The sequence below is a fragment of the Gavia stellata genome, chromosome 2, assembly GCF_030936135.1.
Source record: "Gavia stellata isolate bGavSte3 chromosome 2, bGavSte3.hap2, whole genome shotgun sequence".
NCBI classification, from domain to species: Eukaryota; Metazoa; Chordata; class Aves; order Gaviiformes; family Gaviidae; genus Gavia; species Gavia stellata.
Window position 1 is genome coordinate 32,725,893 of NC_082595.1, and position 20,291 is coordinate 32,746,183.

General features: G+C 35.8%; 1 protein-coding gene across 1 annotated transcript; it reads right to left on the reverse strand.

Moving 5' to 3' along the window:
• Positions 1 to 1,481: 1,481 nt before the first annotated feature.
• ERMARD (ER membrane associated RNA degradation) lies at positions 1,482 to 20,229 on the reverse strand. The gene is made up of 18 exons (XM_059835794.1): positions 20,170 to 20,229; positions 19,075 to 19,243; positions 17,846 to 17,985; positions 17,230 to 17,331; positions 15,285 to 15,374; positions 14,014 to 14,111; positions 13,289 to 13,425; positions 11,852 to 11,966; positions 11,154 to 11,256; positions 10,686 to 10,715; positions 10,093 to 10,161; positions 9,106 to 9,276; positions 7,127 to 7,210; positions 6,198 to 6,277; positions 5,253 to 5,381; positions 3,563 to 3,772; positions 2,560 to 2,673; positions 1,482 to 1,898 (listed from the first exon to the last, which is right to left on the reverse strand). Exons 2-18 carry the CDS (start codon positions 19,241 to 19,243, stop codon positions 1,739 to 1,741), a joined length of 2,001 nt encoding a protein of 666 aa, XP_059691777.1. The 5' UTR covers positions 20,170 to 20,229; the 3' UTR covers positions 1,482 to 1,738.
• Positions 20,230 to 20,291: the final 62 nt, after the last annotated feature.

Genomic DNA, 20,291 nt, shown 5'->3' on the forward strand with positions numbered 1-20,291 from the left:
ATTAGTAAAGGAGAAACTCTCTGTGTGCTCCATCTTAGGTAAATACATATGATGAGAATAGCATGCAAGATCATTTTAGCAAAGTGCAAATATAGGAACAAAAGGAGAACTTACGTTGTTGAAAAATACACATCTATGGACTATAAGGTGCTTTTTAGTACGTGAAAACACTCTCAAAAGGAGAAAGTGTGTCAGCTGTTTATGTACTTTTAAACCATGACTCTGTGTTTTAATTTCTTGATCTCTTTCCTCCAATAAATACGTAAAGCTTAAATATTTTTTTTGCCTTACCATACTTATCACCGCTCCCTTACAATACTTACCACCATCAAAGCAAGTGTCATCACAAATGTCACTACCAAGCTACACTTAGTAGAAGTTAACATGTCTGAGCAAAGTCAATGGGTATAAAATAAGCCTTCAAAAAATATAATTAGGATTTGCCAACTCAGGTGTTAAAAAAAGCTGAAATTTCAGACTGTGGATCATACACTGCATTTAATTCGTTATTCTCTATTCCTAGTTTTAATCTTTTTTATCTAGTTCACATTTCTTCTCATCATTTAGTTCCATAGTAACAAAAAAACCTTGGAAAGTGACATAGTTAAATTTCAAACACACACAATATATTGCAAGAGTAGCATAAAGGAAGCAATATGATCTTAGTTTATACCCAGCCCCCACACTGAATTAACCGAACTACTAACGCTGTCACTGTGATTTCCAGCCAAGAAACATTGCAAAGAATCTTATTAAAATGTAACTTGAATCTCTAATCCTCTGTAGTGTCAAACATTCTCCAGACGTTACCCTCTGGTTTTACTCTCAATAGGAGAAAGCAAATGGATAGAGATTGGTGGTCTTCTGTGAATCTGTTCTTCAACTGATGCATTCCTTTGAAATGCTACTCTTTGGGGATGAGAAAGAGGGAGAATTTATTCTGAAAAAATAAATTATTCAAATGAATGTTGTGTTCAACAAAGGATAATTTTTTGAACCAAAATAAATATGTGTCTGTGAGCATGTGCATCTGAGTGTTTATATTTAATCTGCATGAAATTAACTCACTAACTAACTAGATATGTATTGGGAATGAGCAGATGAAATTAAACAAAAGAAACACATATTGTGTAAAAGTTATTCCACCCTGCCTCCTTTAAATCCTGGTATATAAACAATTGGTTACTGTGTTATCAGCTGTACCTCAGTGCAAGATCTGACTCTGTTTTGAACTAATAACAACAACCACAACTGCCCATGAGCAGTAATTCATGCTAAATGTTCATCATTTCTTAACCTGTTGATCACAGATCACAGTCTGATATTATTTCCAGTATATTTCAAATTAAAAAAATTACTTTTCAGATTTAAAATTTTCCAGAGCTTTTATTCACACTCTTTTCTTAGATATTTTCATTATAATAGAAAACTACCAAAAAAATAATCAAGTTACAAACCACATAATATACTGAAAAGTAGAACTTGCATCATCCTGATTTAGTTCACAGTAAATCTTTTTCACTGGATTTGGCAAACAGTCCATTCTTTGGAAGCTTGATCATTCAACTCCAGTCTCAACAGCCACCTTCTCAAAAAAGACTAAATTTTGCATCCAAAATTGATGCTGATGAAGAAGCAAAGACTGATGAAATTTCTCTTTGAATTAGACTTGTAAAATTTGAGGACTCCAGAATTCTTAAGAAATAACAATGTCCAAATAATCTTAAACCCATTTAATTTACGTAGCTAGCTGCATTAACATTAGCTTTCTGTCACTGATTTTCCTTATTTTTATCAAAGCCTTGTTTGCAAGCTCGATGGTTTCATCCCACTTGTTTTTCTCAGGGCTTGTGTATGTCACCAAGTTCTCAGTATACTGCAAGACTGACTTCAAAAACCTATGAGAAATAAAACCAAAGAAGAAAAACTCATTAAAGGATTTAAAAAGAAAAAAGAAATAGAGAAAAATATCTCAATGCCTGACTTAAAGCTGCTAATGTCTCCAAATTTCGAAATCTCCCTCAGTATGCTAAGGTTTCTTCTACTTCTGGAAGAGAACCACTCCCTCATTCTCACAGCAAGAAGTGATGATTTTCAGAACTGCAATTAAACACTGCATAGAAAGAATGCAGTAACAAAATGTGTGATAGAATTTTCCCCAAACGGCTTCCTTTCTCAGACAAATGTTTCACAATGCCTATGATACGCAACCAGCTGTTAATTGACACACAAGGAGTAAAATTACCAACATATTAAATACAGCTTTTACGTATTAATATTTTTTGAGTATAAGATTGTTCCATATCTACACTAAGGAAGAGTCTAATAAGAATTAAAAATGTGAATAACTGGACCATATATTTTCAACTAAGTTATTTTAGTTCTTGAGTGAACATTGTCTGAGATACAATGATGACTATAATGAGAGAAAGAAGGATGACAGTCTACTAAAAGTCATGCTGTTCCTTTTTGGTTTTTTTCTCTACAGAATTTACATTACAGATCAAACAGGAATGTTTACAACTTCCTATTTTGATAAAGTAAATCTTATATACTCACTTTAGATACTGCTGATAATCAAAAGGATTCTTCTTACAAACCGAATGAATGTTGACTAGTTCCAGAGTAACCAACACTAAGATGAGCCGCAACACCGGAGACAAAAATTTAATACTAGAAATAAGCAAAAATATTTTGAAATGAACAAACTGAAACTGAATTAAGTACAAATCATCAGTATAAAAAATTCTTCAGACTTAAGACTATGAAATGTCCTTCGGCAAAGATCAGAGGAAATATCAACACTATAAGCGAAGATTATAAATTATGAAACCTCAAAAAGAGGAAAAATAGAGAAACACGTATAGTTAAGATTCCAAAGGAAACCTCACCAGCACCCATTACTCCATAGATAATAAAGTGGAGTTCAACTGAATTGCAAATATGTATTGTCAGTTGTCAGTTTAAGCTATATTTCTTAAATAATGTCGTTAACATTTTCAGGAACATAACCTGGCCAAGAATACAATAGTTACAGTTTGCCCAGTTTTTAAAGTAGATTCATAAATCCCTGGAAAACACTTCTGAATAGGAACAAAAGTAATGGAATACTAAACAATCTCTCTTCTATCTATAAAGATGCTGACCCAGGTATAACGATAAAAAACAGCGGAACTAAAGTAGGTAGAGTCTTGAAATCAGTTTAATCTATTGCATTCAGCTAAAACTTGAATGGCATTTCTATGCTTAAGCTAGCAACTGAAAAATACAATCTAACATTTAAACAATACTTTTATTTGAAAGCTTATAATTTACAGTGAAATAATCTAGCAATGCTAAAAATACATACTAAATTATTCTCCAATTTGAGATTTTCCTGTTATTTCAATATTACTACAAAATAGAAATCTGGGTTGGCACTTAACTCTGAAATGGTTAACAAGAACACATGAACACTCTTAATTTTAAACTTCTAAGACAAACCACTGAAAGCTAGCAACAGCAGCATGCAGCCACTCTCTCATAAACCTAACCAAAAAGTAAAGAAAAACCATCAGCCAACCTGTTTAACATTCGTAGATAGTTATGCCTCTGGCGAGAACGTAGAGTCTTGTTTATCCACTGTTTGTATCTCAACTCAGTGCTGGCAATAACTTGTTCAGACACTTGATGGCACTGTGTGCTTATTTTACGGAGTACCACCAGTATTTCCAGAACAGGTCGCGGAGCATAAAGTGTGCAAATATGTGTCTCACAAAGTTCAATCAACAGCCTCCAAAACAGGAAGGAGTTGTTAATTTCAATCTTTTGTTAGCTGGCTTTAACATAAGACACATTTCATATTCGGTGTGGTTTGATTCATGTTTTAACTCAGAAAACCTGGAAACGGATTACTCTTACCTCATGACTGAAAAAAAGCAAGGATCTATGTAGTAGGGGTAGTGATTGCATTCTCTGTCACTTTACTGAATATAAATGCAAAACTGCTGGTGATGAATATGTTTCCCATTTCAGATCAAAGAAATATAACCACAACAAACAAAACTGCCTGGCTGAAATGATATACTGAACACATCAAATCACAGCAGGGTTGTAGTTGAAGCCTCCCACCATAGTTCAATTCACAATGAATTAACATCCACCATAATAAAACTCAATCAAAAAAATGGTATTAATTAGTACTCCCATTAGTGTGTGGTCTTTCTTCTGGGTAGAACAAGAAGCAGACTTAACATTTTGTAAAATGCAGGTGGGTGAGGCCATTGTTTTCATCAACACCACACCAGATTATGCTTTGATAAAGTACCCAAATATCCTTCTGCTATCATATTCTAACCTGCTAACCTAATGTTTCACACATCACTTTAAAAACTCTGTTCTTACAGAAATGTTTCTTAATCTCCCTCATGCTCAAATTATCTCTGAGACAGCAAAACATTAATGACTAAAAGTGATAAAAGCAGAAAACTCTAAAAATGCTTTAACACTTTAGTAATTAGGCTTCTTTTTCATAAATGAGAAAATGGGTAGAAAACAGAAGGCACACATGCTACGTAAGTAAAGCAACAGGTAAAATCCTCTTTGCACTATCCTGCCCATACCTAATGGGTTTGATTAGGAGAGTTTTGTTCCAACATATTCATTCAGTCATGGGACTCCTAAGACTGCTATAAGAGTGCCAATTAAAAGTCAAATTGTTTTTGATCAATATTCCAAGTCAGATATAACTGGAACTAACATACCTCCAAATCTGACAAGTATTAACAAGATATCTTCTATTTCAGAATCTTGATACTAAAGCATGTAAAAATAGAATTATATAGTGGCATATTATTACTATTTTAAATGCCATGCACAGCTGTGACACCAAGCACATTAAAATGAATTTCTGATGCAGTTTTAGCACACAAAACAGATTAAAACCAACTTAATCTAGTCAATACATAAATATTTAAAACATTCTGCTTCTCCAGTCTGGAAGAAAAATGGTTATTTTTTTTCAGCTAATTTCCAAGTAAAATCTCTGCTGTAATAACGTCCCAAATATACAACGTCTCATCATCATTTTGAAGATGATGTTCAGCTGTATTCTTAAGATTCTTACATTAAATCAGCAGCAACATTAGAAAAGTGCACGCAACATTTCAAGCATCATTCTAAAACCAGGGAAATGAGTAACTTAGGTTTTACAGTTCTTGTGTTGGGCTGCATGTAGAAACTGACAGCGGGAACTGGGAGGACATCAAACTCACCTCTCTGTTAGGACACTATTGATTGGATCATCTGAACTACAGCAATTCTGGGGCATATATTGCTGCAACTGAGATATAATTGCAGGTATCATCAAAATTAAAGTATCAGCTTTGGCATTTCCTTCCAACCTTAAAAACAAAAGAAAAAATTAAGATTTGAGATGATAAAAATGTGTAGTACTTATTTCTCAAATGGCATTGATGAAGATGCAGATTTTTTGGATACCAGTGTATTCAATGTCCACTCTCACTCTCTGATATTATGGTTCTTTTCCCTCTACCTTATAAGCATGATTTTCTTTCTCCCACTAAAACCAACGTTTTCTCAGTCTCAGCAGTCTTCTGAACCCCTCTTAATCCTCTATTCATTCATCAAAATCCTGCAGCATATTGAGTATGTGCCAGATGCACTGAATTTTCACCTCTCAGCTCTAAATAAGTATTATTTCCTCCAGTGATATTATTAATTACTTCCTCCTTTTCAAATAACAGGAGAATGTTACATTCTTTTTCTAAGTAATATCTCATGTAAAGTCTTCCACTGATTTGGTTACCAAGTCCTTTTCAGAATAGGCAATTATTTTCTGTTTTACATCTGGCAAGCCATCTTTTTGTTTTTATTATGATGGACTCAAGCTCTAGTTTAACCTCCTAACAGCCCCTTCGGCATTTCTTCAGAAATGGAATATGGAGTTACTAACACCTTTGTATGTTTCAGATATGTTCTCATTCTCTTCAAGTTAGCACACTGTTTATAGTTTTTATAATATCTGTACTGATGTGTATAGCACAGATTAAGCAGAAAAGAACATTGGGATCTTCTCACAACCCCTCTGGTGTCTATCATCTTCCTAGTAAAGTATCTGAAGAGACATTTCACCATCTCAAATCCCGTTCTTCATAACTATTTTGAGAACTATCATTTTTTTAATAGCATATACATACCCTTTAATTGCTTGAATGTGCTCCTCAGGCGCTGTTGGCAATTCAGGCCATAAATGAATGCTCTTCATACATTCCAGGACCTCAAAAATGTATCATGAAAAATGTTATGTAAAGTGTAGCCTTGGACAGACAGGACAACATATTTTACTTTTCTTAGTGGCTATTTTAGAAAAAACTGCAGCAGGTAGTAAGTTACTTATTCAGTAGTCATAATTGCGTAAGCTGAAATCAATTGTTAAGGTTCACGTTAGGGCAAAAAGTCTTGATGTACACTTTCATGCCAAAACATCAATCTGAATAAACTAATTTATTATTCTTTCTTCCATTTTTTTAATACAAAAAATTAATTAATATGACTTCTGTAACATACGGTTTGAATGCTGTTGAAAATGAGAAGTACTATGTACGTCTACTGCAATCTTAAATCAATAGAGGAACCTTAAATCAATAGAGGAACATCTTCAAGCAGTTCAGTAGTTTAGAAACTGATCGGCAGAGAACTACCATAACACTTGAAAGCTAATTTTGCTACAACGACAGAATCTTAATCAGCTGGCTTTCATACAATAAAAACCTCACTTGTAGCCTAATCCAAGATTCCTAGATACTTGACGAAACAGAGCGTTCCTGACATATGAAAGCACAAGGAGATTAAGAAAACTACAGAACAGAAAACATTCAGGTAAGAATAAAGCTATTCAGTGATCCAGAGCACAAACACAGCACCAACTGCATCAACAGGAGTGTGCTTAATTACATCTCATTTTAGCAACTGTAAATTCCAAAAGATAAAACCAAAAAGCTCATTAAAAAAAATATGGAAGATTTTACCTTTTTAGGACAATCAAAGCATGAAGACAACAATTAGACCAATTTCAAGGATTCACAAATTTAAGGACCGAAATGCTTTCACAGTTGGAAGTACCCACCTGCTTCTTCAGTCGGGAAATTGGATGAAATCGAGAACGGTAGCAACTTGCACAGTTCATCAGTGGTTTTATGACCATGTGTTCCTGATTTACAAAATCATAGACAATACACAAGAGTTTCTTTAAACTGTCCTAATCATATGCAGACCTAGACTTAGACTTAATTTTATGCAAGCCACCTATAGTACTGAAGTCAATAAAGACTTCCAAATGTCTGAGGGCTGAAAGCAGTCATCAGCACACTGAGTGTTTAAAGCTTAATTTCTTTGACACATTTTAACTATGAAACCTGACAGCAGCTGACAGAAAAGCAACCAAGTACTCTCTTAATGCAGCAGCATGCAATATATCTTGAGAAACTAAAAGAGCTGCAACTAATATATGCAGATGACACCAAGTTGGGAGGGAGTGTCGATCTGCTCAAGGGTAGGAAGGCTCTGCAGAGGGATCTGGACAGGCTGGATCGATGGGCCGAGGCCAACTGTATGAGGTTCAGTAAGGCCAAGTGCCGGGTTCTACACTTTGGCCACAACAACCCCAGACAATGCTACAGGCTTGGGGACGAGTGGCTGGAAAGCTCCCCCGCAGAAAAGGACCTGGGGGTGTTGACTGACAGCCGGCTGAATATGAGCCAGCAGTGTGCCCAGGTGGCCAAGAAGGCCAACGGCATCCTGGCCTGTATCAGAAATAGTGTGGCCAGCAGGAGCAGGGAGGTGATCATGCCTCTGTACTCGGCACTGGTGAGGCCGCACCTCGAATACTGTGTTCAGTTTTGGGTCCCTCACTACAAGAAGGACATTGAGGTGCTGGAGCGTGTCCAGAGAAGGGCGACGAAGATGGTGAGGGGTCTGGAGCACAAGTCTTATGAGGAGCGGCTGAGGGAACTGGGGTTGTTCAGTCTGGAGAAGAGAAGGCTGAGGGGAGACCTTATCGCTCTCTACAACTACCTGAAAGGGGGTTGCAGAGAGGTGGGTGTTGGTCTCTTCTCCCAAGTGACTAGTGACAGGACTAGAGGAAATGGCCTCAAGTTGCGGCAGGGGAGGTTCAGGCTGGATATTAGGAAAAAGTTCTTTACTGAGAGAGTAGTGAAACATTGGAACAGGCTGCCCAGGGAGGTGGTAGAGTCACCCTCCCTGGAGGTATTCAAGGAGCGTGTGGATGTGGCATTGTGGGATGTGGCTTGATGGGCATGGTGCTGTGTGGTGTGGGTGGGTTGTTTTGGTGTGGGTTGTGTGTTTTTATTTTTTTGGTGGGTTTTTTGTTTGTTTGTTTTGTGGGGTTTTTTTTGTTTGGGTTTTTTTTTTAATATGGTTAGACTTGATGATCTTACAGGTCTTTTCCAACCTTAGTGATTCTATGATTCTGTAATAAATGGAAGATTTACCTCTCAGGTTGCTGTATGATATTGAAAGAAGTAACTCCAAATATTAACAGGAAATTGGGGGGAGCAAATATAATAATTGCTACTGTTGAGAAACATGTATTACTAGACAAAACGTGTTCACAAATTCACAGTACAGAGGGTGGATACAAATGGCACCTCCATTAGTGAGCCACCATTATTTATAGTGTCCCAGAGAAAGAAAATCTCAGGTATTACATATGTCAGTGGCTGAGCTACAGCTGTTTTACCTACCTTTTGGGTATTTCAGCAGATAAACAGGCTAGGTATTGATACAATTTGACAAATAAAATTAAGTGGAATCACTATAATTTATGGATCAAACATGTGAATAAGGAGTGGTTAAGCAAATGAATTAAAGTACAGGAAGAAAGGGTAATCTTTTGGAAAACTTTCTGTACTCGTTTCACTACAAAACTAGAAAAAACATACTTTAACAATTTTTTGCTTGGAGGAATACTTCATTTCCACAAAAAGCTGCTGTCAAGAAAGATTCAGTCATAAGACTCTCTAAAATCAGATTTGGCATGCAAAACAACTGAAAAAAATCTTCTGAGAGCACAATATTGATCCCTACCTTAAAGGCAAGTATGTCCTCATCTGAAAATCTGCAGAGAAGAGTAATAGCAAATGCGACTATCTGATTAGCTACTTCTCTGGGAAATGCTTCTAGATTGATCTCTCCATGGCTTAAACGATCTCTTATACGTGGACCCTCCTGGTGATTCAAGAAATCCCAAAGAAATTCCTGTGGAAACATACACTAAGTGTGTATTCACATAGAATAGAATATATTCAGTGTATAGAATACCTCTGAAAGATGAGTATGTGATCACATTTATAGGAAAGGGGCATTTATATGGTCAGCAAAAACAATGCAAATGATGCTTGTAGCAAAAAAAAAAAAAAAAAGGCAACTCATCCATCTTGGTAGCTTCTGTGGAAATTCAAAACTAACATACAAGCTATTTCACGAGAAGTAACAACAGACTTCCTTCAGCTTTGTGTCCCAAGTCCTCCACAGCATCACTGCCTCTGGTAACAGGACAATAAACTTAGGTCTCCCCTACAGTCTCAAAAGGCCTCTAAATTCAAGACCCCTAGTTTTCATGTTCACTATCTGTTTGGGTGGCAAGATGCAGGATGTGCTCTGGCAGGTTTGCAGCTATGTTTTTGTGCCATCTGCCCAGGTAGTGAAAGATGCGTCCCAGAAGCAATCAGAAATAAGTTTTAATTTTCCCTGTATGAGGCATCAGTTTTTCTTCTGCTCCATTCAGCTGATCTTCAGAAGTCTAAACAGAAATATCTCTGAGACTTTGATATTTCAGAAGAAAAGACAGTCTTATATCCTAACCCAATATAGCTTGTCAGGTACCACTCTGTATCCTACAATGAAAAAGGGTAACAAGCTTCTGGTTCTAAGCTGCTAGAGATAAGCTATGTGAAATAAATGAGTATTATGCATGATCATAAATATATGATCATAAATATATTACTACATTTAAAACCAAATGAAACAAAACAACAAGAAAAACAAAACAGAAGCAACTTTCAAAACACTTGCCATGGCAGGTTCCTCAAGAACTGTGGGAAGCTGGTTGACTTCTTCGTTATCCAAATGCTTTGCTAGCATCTAGAAAAAAGTAATTTGAATAGAAAGTTATTATTGAAAGCCAAACAATCAAAGAAAAAACACCAACTAAAGTAATTAGTTTCCCTAATTTTAAGCAATTACTTCCACCACTCAAGAATCAAGGTGTCTAATTATTCCTGACAGACAATTTGAGATAATTCAAGAGAGTTGTAGAAGCGAGGATTTTTGCTTTCAATGTTTAATTGTATTTATTTTGAATAACTGAATCTAGGAAAAATGACAGAATGTTTGTTTCTGTGAGATGAAGAATTTCAAGATAAAAACATTTAGAAGAAATTAAAGTCTGTTCATTAAAATTTGTATTATTTTTGATATTTTCTGGGGGATTCCAAATTCAAAATGTTTACTGTCCACCATCTTCTATTTGGAAAAAAATTTAGAAATAATATCTTATCCAACACAAGAAAGTGCTTTCTGGTCTCTGGTAATGAGACTCATGCATGTGCTTAAATTCCGACATCAATATATATTTGGGGAAAAAAAAAAAAAGAAATCACAAGTACCTCGTCGAAAGTGGTGTATAGAGAAGAAGGCTAGAACAAAAGACAATTAATATTATTTCATTGTCAAATGAAAACAATTAACTAGACATGTATACCAAACTTGTATTTATTCATTTGCATGAGAGGTGCATGAACAGCAAATAAACCTCCCCTTACAAATGAAAAAAGGGACTGTTGGATTTTATGCCAAGTTTTTTTAAAATAAATATAACATGAAATACTTTCCACCCTAAACGACTGTTTCTGAACACTAACCTTCAAGTACTTTTTCAGATCTCTTTTACTGGCAGACAACCTTACAAAAAAATAAAAGGCATTCATGAAACTTTACTGAAAATTTTTAAATAATGTTACATATTTGATAGAATTTTTTTTTTAAATCTGTGTTTAGACACTATGCTTCTAGAAAAATTATTTTGCAAATATTGTTAGCCCTAAATAATAATTGACTTTAGAGAGACATCTTACCTCAGCTGTTAGCAATCGATTCGGACATTTATTAGTCATAGTGAAGAGCAATCTAAGTCCAACTTCCAGCTGAGGAAGCAAGAGAATCACACAGTCGGCATACCTGAAAAAAAAAAAAAAAAAAAAGAGATACCCAAAGGGGGTTTCCCCCTTATATTATATAAATATAATCCAAATGGAAATTAGAGCCATCTCAGAGTTACACTCTCAGGCCAAACAACCCAGCCCAAAATTCCTTTGCAATGCACTTTGTAAACAAACAATAAATGACTACCTGTGCCCAACAGAAGCTGACTACCAAATTCAAGCCAGCTCAGAGATGAGAATAACTTACAAAAAGGTGGAACATGGGAGAGTCAAACAAACAAACAAGATGCATTGTTTTAACTCAACATGTTAGTATCTAAAGATTTGTTTCCACTTGCTTTGTAAAACTCTCCTTTTTGGCTACATCTGCAATAGTTCTTTTTAGGTTTCAAAATGTAGTTTATAATCCTAGTTGGCACAAAATAAAGTAGTAAGTCCACAAACTTTCTGAGAGACCACCCTAACAATGCATAACTACATGTTGTTAAGCAACAGATTTAGCAAAAAGCTTTGGAATCTACAAATGCAGCTCTTAGTCTATACGTATAGAATATAGTCTTTTTTATTCTATTAAAAAATAATAATAATAATAAAAAATAATCTACTGTTACCTGCTTTGCTTGAAAGCTGCTAAAGCAGCCATCCAAAATGGTAACATTGTTTTTAATACAAAACTGGACAGTTTTACTAGCTCTTCAGCTATGGAAAGCGTTTCATTATCAAGATCTGCAAGTTAGCAAAACAACATTGATAAACTATATACAATCTATGGTTTACTAATTCATTCTTAATATTTCCTTGAAAATATAAGATTATTTCAGCATTTGTAACCAGAGACTTAAAATTTATCCAATTTATTTTAACTATGCAACTACAATGATAGTCATACTTAAGATCAGAAATTGAGTTTGTAAGATTGCATTTTTAGTGATAATATGAAAAATTACAGAGAAAAAACAGTTAAAAAGTCATGGCTGCTTTTTACTGAGACTTAAAGACTACACAGCAACTGGACCTAGCTTCTGTTGAGTTGTTCTCCTCTTCAAATACTTAAAAAAAGTGTAATATACATTAATCATTTTAATTAGGTAAGAATCAGTACAGTAGTATGAACATTTGAACATGAGCACATTGTTCCTACTTTATCAATTTTCTATGATGACATTTAGCATAATAAATTAACACTTCATCCTTCAACGATACCATGTAATGAAACTCACACTTACGAATTCACATTATAAATATCTTATCCAAGAGAAAGCTTAAAATGGCAAATGCAACTTGATTGCAGTAGGTGTTTTTCCAAAGCAAATCAACAGCTATAGGATTTATACTACATGATAATTTGAATGTTATCAGCTTGATTTGGTTCACAAAAGCCCTGTTTCAGTTCCATGAACAGATGTTCCACTGGCAAATTGATTACGTAGCACAATCTGACCATGACCACCACTGACACCAAGATGCCCCATATGCTGTTGTTGCTTTAAAAATAATAGGAGTAAACCAAATAAGGTCTGTAGCCCGAGAGATAAGAAGATCTTAATCTGACACTTCAGGTCCTTCCCTGAGAAAACCATCAGGGTACTGAAGAAGTGTCACCGTCCTTTACTCTGTTTCAGCACTACCTTTCCTGCAAGATGCAGGGCACTCCTGCTGGGACCCTTGCAGCTGGAACCCACCGATTCTAGAAAGAATTAGATTTTGTAAAGGCAAACTAGATGACTGTTACATGAAATGAACTCCATCATCAAAAAACTGGAACATACAGTTGAATTCTTTTAGAAGCAGTAACGTTACACGTTTCAATGTGTTACAGTTATCTTAGAATGCAGTATTTTTTGATTCAATAGTCAGTGGAACTGCCTACATATTAAAAAGTTGTCCTACAAGCATGACTGATTCATCTAATGACAGTGTATACAGGTATCTTAGTTAAGATTCAATCTTAGAACTGTGGAAAATGCATTATTTTCAACTGCACTTTTGGACAATGATACAATAACAAATACAGCATAATAAAAACTTGCTAATCGTTAAATACTTGCCTGGAAAAACATCAAGCTCCTCTAAGCTAATGAAGGTAACATAAGGTCGATGTACTAAAATGCATTTAGTTTGCAGAAGATACGTCTGTAACAACTGACCCAATCCTGCAGTTAAAAAGAGCAGCATAGCACAATATCTAGGGAGAACACCATAATATATTAGAAAAGCTTATACAACTAAATCTTTTGCAAAGAATCAACATTTGTGGGTTGGAGACAAAGGGTTTTTTTGCTCTTTCAAAGAACATCCAAAACCTACGCTCCCCATCTCTTTTGAGTACAGGCACTTAATAACTAATTGCATTCACAAGCATGAAAAAACAATGTAGAATTAGGAAAAAAGCATCACTATGTTCTACATTAGCTGCAGTTGCTCCTCCTCCTACCCCATTCCTCTGCCTTTTGTTCCAGGCTATTCCCGACTGCCCTAACAGACAAGGAACTGGGTTTCAAAAAAAAGACCTTGACCTTTCTTTTCCTGCTAGCAAAAAAACACTGATCCTAAAACTGACCAGCTTTATAATCTCTGAAATATTATACGGAAATCCCTTGCCAAAAAAAGCAGGAGCAGCAGGGGAAAACTGTCAGGACACTACCAAAGGCTGTTGGACATTTTTACTTTTTAAAAAAAAATTTTTCAGTAAGGGCAGTAAGTTTTACTAACAGCTTTTCAAGCACCATCAGGTCTGACTGGTAAGAAAATCAGATTCTTTTTGGTAACTTACTTTGCAGGAATTTCTTGTGGGGATGCAAACCCATGCCACAAAACATTACGGAGATTCAGACCATGCGGAGATCCAATGAATACCCTCAGTACATTCATCTAATTAATAAACAAAGTGATTACTGTATGAAGAAATCTTTTACTTATTACCTTGTATCTTTCCCTGAAAGAATATTTCAGAAGTTATGGAGAAACTACAATGTCTACTGTCAAGATGACTGGCCACAGCTTGTCACAGTAACAGCAACTCACTATTTGCAATTCCCTGCATTCTCTGAAAGGAAATCTTTCAGCTTACTTGTGCATGCTATGGAATATAATATGTGAGGAACAAAATTAGCTATTAGACATTCTGAACAGTTATGACAGGCAAACAAATGAGATCAAGTTTAGCTCCTACTTCTTGTAGTACAAATCCACAATAATTTGATACAAATTAACATAAAACACAGAATTTGCATTCAAAGCTGTATTATCAGATCGCTATCAAACAAAAAGGGAAACTTTGTTTTTATTTTTTAACTGTAAAAATTGAACTATTCCACACGCCACCAAAATTCAAGAAATAATCCTTATAACAATACTAGTCTGGCTAACAATACAAGCTTCTACAGTTCACATCCAATATTTTCTCCTAACAAAGAATTTACAATTGTAAAACTGTATGAGAAAGACCACCTACTACTCTGTTTACACAAGAGTGTAAATGTTATCAGAATTTTGGGGGGTTTTTTGTTTTGGTTTTTTTTTGTTTGTTTGTTTGTTTTTTGTTTGTTTGTTTTGTTTTTTTTTTTTTTTTTTTTACACACGGGGATGAACAAATTAGTCTCCTCTATTTTGAACAATTCTAGTGTGGTAAATGTTATGAAGTATCTTACTACAGTGGTGGTGAAGGGGAACACAGCTCATCGGAAACAGCCAGTACGGGATGTGTATTTTCAAGTAGCGCAACTCAGAAAGAGGCAGACAACTCTGCAGCTTGCTCACCCCCCTTGACAGATATGTGAAATTTCATGTATGTAGGTTTTTCACGTAGAAAAGCAAACTAGAACTTATGAGCTTGCCTTAAAAAATATTTCCATTTACAACATTTACTATTTTTGCCGTATATACCCCAGACTTTAACATGTATAAAATGAAAATTTTTTCAATATATTACAGAATTTTCAAACTCTCCTTCAGTGCAAGAAAAGGCTATGCTTGGAAACTTGCCATTTGGCAAGAAGAAAACCAGCTCAGTATTTATTACTTATTTCAAAACTATGTACTTACTACAGCTTGTCCAAAGACAATTGCAAGCTGCTCAGAAGCAAGTAAGTCTCTTAGAAGGAAAGGGCAATCTTTACCAATCAGTAAATATACCTATTAAAAAAACCCACAAAACAGATAACACCAGTAATTCAGTATACTTCTTTGTATTTCTAACATACAACTTGATTATTTCACCCAGTAACCATTTTCATTATTGTAAAAACACTAATCAAACAAAACCCACCAAATCCTTAAAAAGGCTTTAAATTCTGTAATTTCATGACAAATTAAAATTTATGGAACATATCAGGAAAGAGTGCATATGCTATTTAATGTTCCCATACTTAGGCTTTTCACAGTGTCTGTACACGTACTGCTCTTCTCTTCAAAAAAAAAAAAAAGGCAAAGCACAACAAGAACACATAATTAAGGGCATAAACTCTACCCGGGAAACCATACTTCATTCTTACCCTAGAAATCTATAGGATCTGTTATTGTTAAAGGAAGGAGACTTGTGGTTTGTCTTCTGATTCTGGCTGTTCCTTAAACTAGATTTTATCCTAATTGGGCAACCTTAGCACCTCTAGTCTCAACTGCTATGAAGCCTTCCATTCTGTGTATTCTCCCTGGCATTTTTTTCAGTGTTTGGTAATTTTTCATTACTTCAAAATTTACCACCCCCCATACTTGGGCAAATTGTTTTGTCTAGGTGTGAATTAGCCCATTGTTCTTTCTCTGGCATTTCCTTCTCCAGAACTCCTCACAGAGATTTAACAACCATCTAGCTTATCTGTGGGCAATATAACAGTTGGACTTGATCTTAAAGGTCTTTTCCAACCTAAATGATTCCATGATTCTGTAATATACCCCAGCAGCAAAGCCTCTTAAAACAGCTGCTGCTTCCTTCTTCCTAATCTGCATGCCCATAAGTAGTGATGGCATCTGTTTGTGTGGTCATGCAGTGAAGCAGATCAAGGAACTGATCCAGCTGAAAAACAAAAATGGGAGTACAGGAAAAAGGTGGAAAGGTACCTGGACCAGTTCATCAATCTAGCTTGCTACTAGGCCTTCAAATATTTGCGCTCACATAACATACAGAATACCAGCAAACAAAGCAGATGGCTGTGAAGATTGATTAAACAAACTTAAGCAGTGCTACCACCAAATGTTGAAACATAGCCTAATTCACGCTCCATCAAAAAGGATTCACAATACAAGTTTCTTAATACCAGTCAGAATTCCTAAGTCTAAGTCATATCACGTACGCACTCCTTGCTTCATGCTGGTCATAGAACTCCTGCAGTATTACTCTTTAAACTTAAACAAGAGTGCATACCTTTATTAACTACTACAGGGTAAAGGAAAGAGGGAATGTGTTAACAAGACAAATGTTCAGGACTACAAGATGGATCCTAGATCTATACAGCTGATCAGTTAGGTCTAGAATTTAAGTTGTGAGCTGACTTCTAGATGTTTTTGCAGCACAAGACTCATGTCAAAGCATTTAAACAGATGTACACTCTGTGAACAGAGCTCTGAGGAAAGAAGTTATCTAGCAGCCCATTTTTGGCTGCATGCTTCTGCCTCTCCTCACAGAAGCTACTACATTATCAGATCGTCTGTGTAAGATATGCTGCTCCCTGTTTCAGTTAAATAAATCAGAGTAACAAAGACCTATTATATGTACACTGATTAAGCAAACTTTGCTCTTTTTTAATGAAATTGGTTAGTAACAGCACGCACACAAGCAACTCTAGCAGCACAGGTCGATGAGCCCCAGAAGATGTTTCCATTAGCACAACTGGATCCAGAAAAGAACATCTCTCCAATTCAAAATGCAGCTGGGCTATTTGTGTACTACTGCAGTACAGGGTAATCTCCATTTTTCAGTGTGCAATTAAATCCAAGAGCTCATTCCCTTCTTATAAAACCAAATCTGCAACAGACTCCTCATGCTGGCACTTACATCACCCAAGGCTCGCTCCAAGCATGATGTTAGTTTCATTAAGCCAAGAGCAACTTCCGTAGTTCGTGTGTATTGTAGAACATCAAATACCTCAAGAAATAACTGTATGATTGGGGAGAGAAAGAATGTGTTAAATATTCAGAAGGAAAAAACAAATTGTCAAAAGCACATAGAAACCTAAATATTCCTCTGTGAGAGTCGCTATGCAAATGTAGAAAGAAAACCTTGTGAAGGAGATAGAACTGTAGATGCCTGGAAAGAAACTGCCCTAGAGCACCTCTTGTATTTTTAGTTGCAATGTATCTAGTGCCTTACATCTATAAAAATTATCAACAATAACTTTACATAGTAAAACTTTATATGAAGCATAGATTATTAGAAAACTAAAATCCTTCCACCTTAGGTTAGAAGAGGTCCAAAGCACCTCATGTTCTCTTTGTGATAACTTACATAAAATCTAATTACAAAGTCAGGAAAATTAAAAGCAGCTACGAAGGACAATTAGTTACAAATTCTAAGCATTTTGGTTCATTGATACCTCTTGTGTGTTCTTACATTAAACTTCCACAAAGGGTTCATGTGCCAAAATACAAATTGTCAACAGACATTTCCATACCTCTATGTAGTTTGTCCAGTGGAACCATAATGCATACTGAATTACAAATTGCTCCTTGGTCAGAGATTTGAAGTGCAAATTAACAGATTCACATACAGGTCCTAAGGATCGTATGCTTTTGATATAATCCACACTTTGATCTTAAATTGAAAAACAGAAGGTGATTAGAATACCAAACTTCCCGAAGGTCCAATATTTTAAAACTCACAAGGAGTAAAACCTGCTACAGCTTGTGTACAGAGAATTTTATCCAGACTATTTTAGCATGACTAATACACTACAACGTACTGTCCAAAAGACCACGTAGGTAAGATATAGAAAAGTGCAGTGTGAAACCAGGTGAGACTGAGTACCTTCTCCAAATGAAAAAAAAAATTAACGCAAGAAAATATGGAAGTAAAGAGGATTATTGTGTTCTGGTTTTGTTGAAATGGGGAAAACCTACTAGAGTACATAAATTCCACATAACCAAGCTGGAAGCTAGTGCAGGCTCAGAGGGCTCAGTCAAGTTGCACCACTTACACCCTTTAAAGAATGCAGACGGATGTGGTACCTTAGAGAGTGGTATCACTGCTCCTCTTTGGTGGGACACTTTTATAGGAAAAGAAATTCTTCTGATTTACTGAAAGATACTGCTTGAGGCAGAAACTTGTATCATTTTTACCATCTCTGGAAATTGTAACAGAGCTTGCATGATGCAATTTGGCAAATTAAAATTCAATGAGTTCATCAGGGGATAAATACTTTGTTTTGATTAAAAAAACAATTATAAACTGTTCTACATACAGAAGGGAAACCAGACAGTACTTCTGTACAAGCTAAAGTTGGGGAAACAAAACCAGAAGCAACAGTACGAATACTGATGGCCCCAGAGTGTTTCAAATTTACTGCAAAAGGAATATAAAGAACACAGAGGAAAGCAATTATGAGGTAGGAGAGAAGCAGAACAAGCACATGAAGTTGGGAACCAAGACGAATGAAAAACCAAAGGAGCAGCTACTTATGTAGTGCAGATTACATGAATCTTAGGAGCCAGCAATAACTAAATACCAAACGTGGATGAAAAATCTAAAGCTCCTCGTAGATATGAACTGTACGTACTCCGATCTGCAGCAAAGCTAATGCTGTACTGTAATAAAATGTTATAACTAAACTAGGATTTCTATGAACTGTACTGAGATTCAGCATCAGTCTTAAATGTATCACTACTACAGCAGGTAAACACCAACCTGATTCAAGGTAACACACACGCTCTGTAACAGCTTGCCAACATATTTCACCATTTTCAGACAAAATATTATTAATATCATAGGTGTCCTTTTTCTCAAATCCAAGTTTACAAATCACATAATGCACAGGTGGAGAAAGACAAGTAGTGACTGAGTCTGACAACGCCATCTAGAACACAAAAAAAGAGTCCTTGTATTAAGAAAGTACGTGAGAACAAAGAAAATTATTATTAAAGCATACCCATAAGCACAGATACACAGATAGTAACACAGCATCTGTAAACAAGTTAAGTTTTGCACTGCAACCTTCACCTATGCATATGATGAAAGGAACTCTGAGCAGAACCACCTTGTGGAAAACTGAGGGGAAGGAGGAGGGGAAGAATTGCTCTATTTGCATAATGCCAGGATGATGTATTTCCAAATGGTTAGATCGACTAAACTGATGCCAAGACAGATTGAAACAAAGGATCTCCATTTATATGTATGTTCTGCCTAATCTTGGAGTTTGCAGGGAAACTGATGCTACTCCAGGTAAAACCAAGAGCTTTAGTCCTCATGACCAGCAAAATCATTGGTGGGGGTGGGGGGAACATGCGAATTCTGCATGAACTGGTAGTAATGGTACAACAATCTAAGCATAAATGTTATTTGCACATTAGTCTAAACAGAAAGATGGACCGACTCAGAAGCACACATTTAAATTAAAGAATTTGCAAAGATAAAACTGTTCACACTAACAAGGAGGAATATGCTTCTGATTTAGTAAAGAAAAGCCATGCTTCTTCCTTACTCAAACAGAAAAGACAAACAGGAAATTGCTTGAAAATTAAGAATCATAACAAATATAAAAAGATATCATTAATTAAAAAAAAACCCTTATCTTTAATTAGGCAGAGGAAATGACCCTCACAGTACATAGCTCCTGAATTCATGGCTTCAAGGATAGACTATGTATTTATATGGCTAGCGGCACACAGAGCAAGTACGGCAGTTTCTATAATGAACTGCTATCAGGTGCCATCAGGACCATCCTCTCTGCTATTAAAAAAAACTATCTAAAATGTTCATAAAACACATAATTTGGTCCTTCACCTTACTTTGAGGCACCCCACGTTCCACTGTCAGAGACAGGAGGCCGGAGCAAAACTTGAACTACCACAGCCACCGTTTATTGTCTAAAATAGAAGAGACAAGGAGCAGGTCGCTGACTTTTT

What these genes read in the sequence shown, in the direction of transcription:
- ERMARD (XM_059835794.1), bottom strand. Translation starts at nt 19,243, where the DNA reads ATGGCGTTGTCAGACTCAGTCACTACTTGTCTTTCTCCACCTGTGCAT. An exon ending in TTCTTGAGGAACCTGCCATG is followed by an intron (nt 9,277 to 10,092) that starts GCAAGTGTTTTG and finishes ATGTTTCCACAG; the next exon opens with GAATTTCTTTGGGATTTCTT. An exon ending in AGGACATACTTGCCTTTAAG is followed by an intron (nt 7,211 to 9,105) that starts GTAGGGATCAAT and finishes TTTGTAAATCAG; the next exon opens with GAACACATGGTCATAAAACC.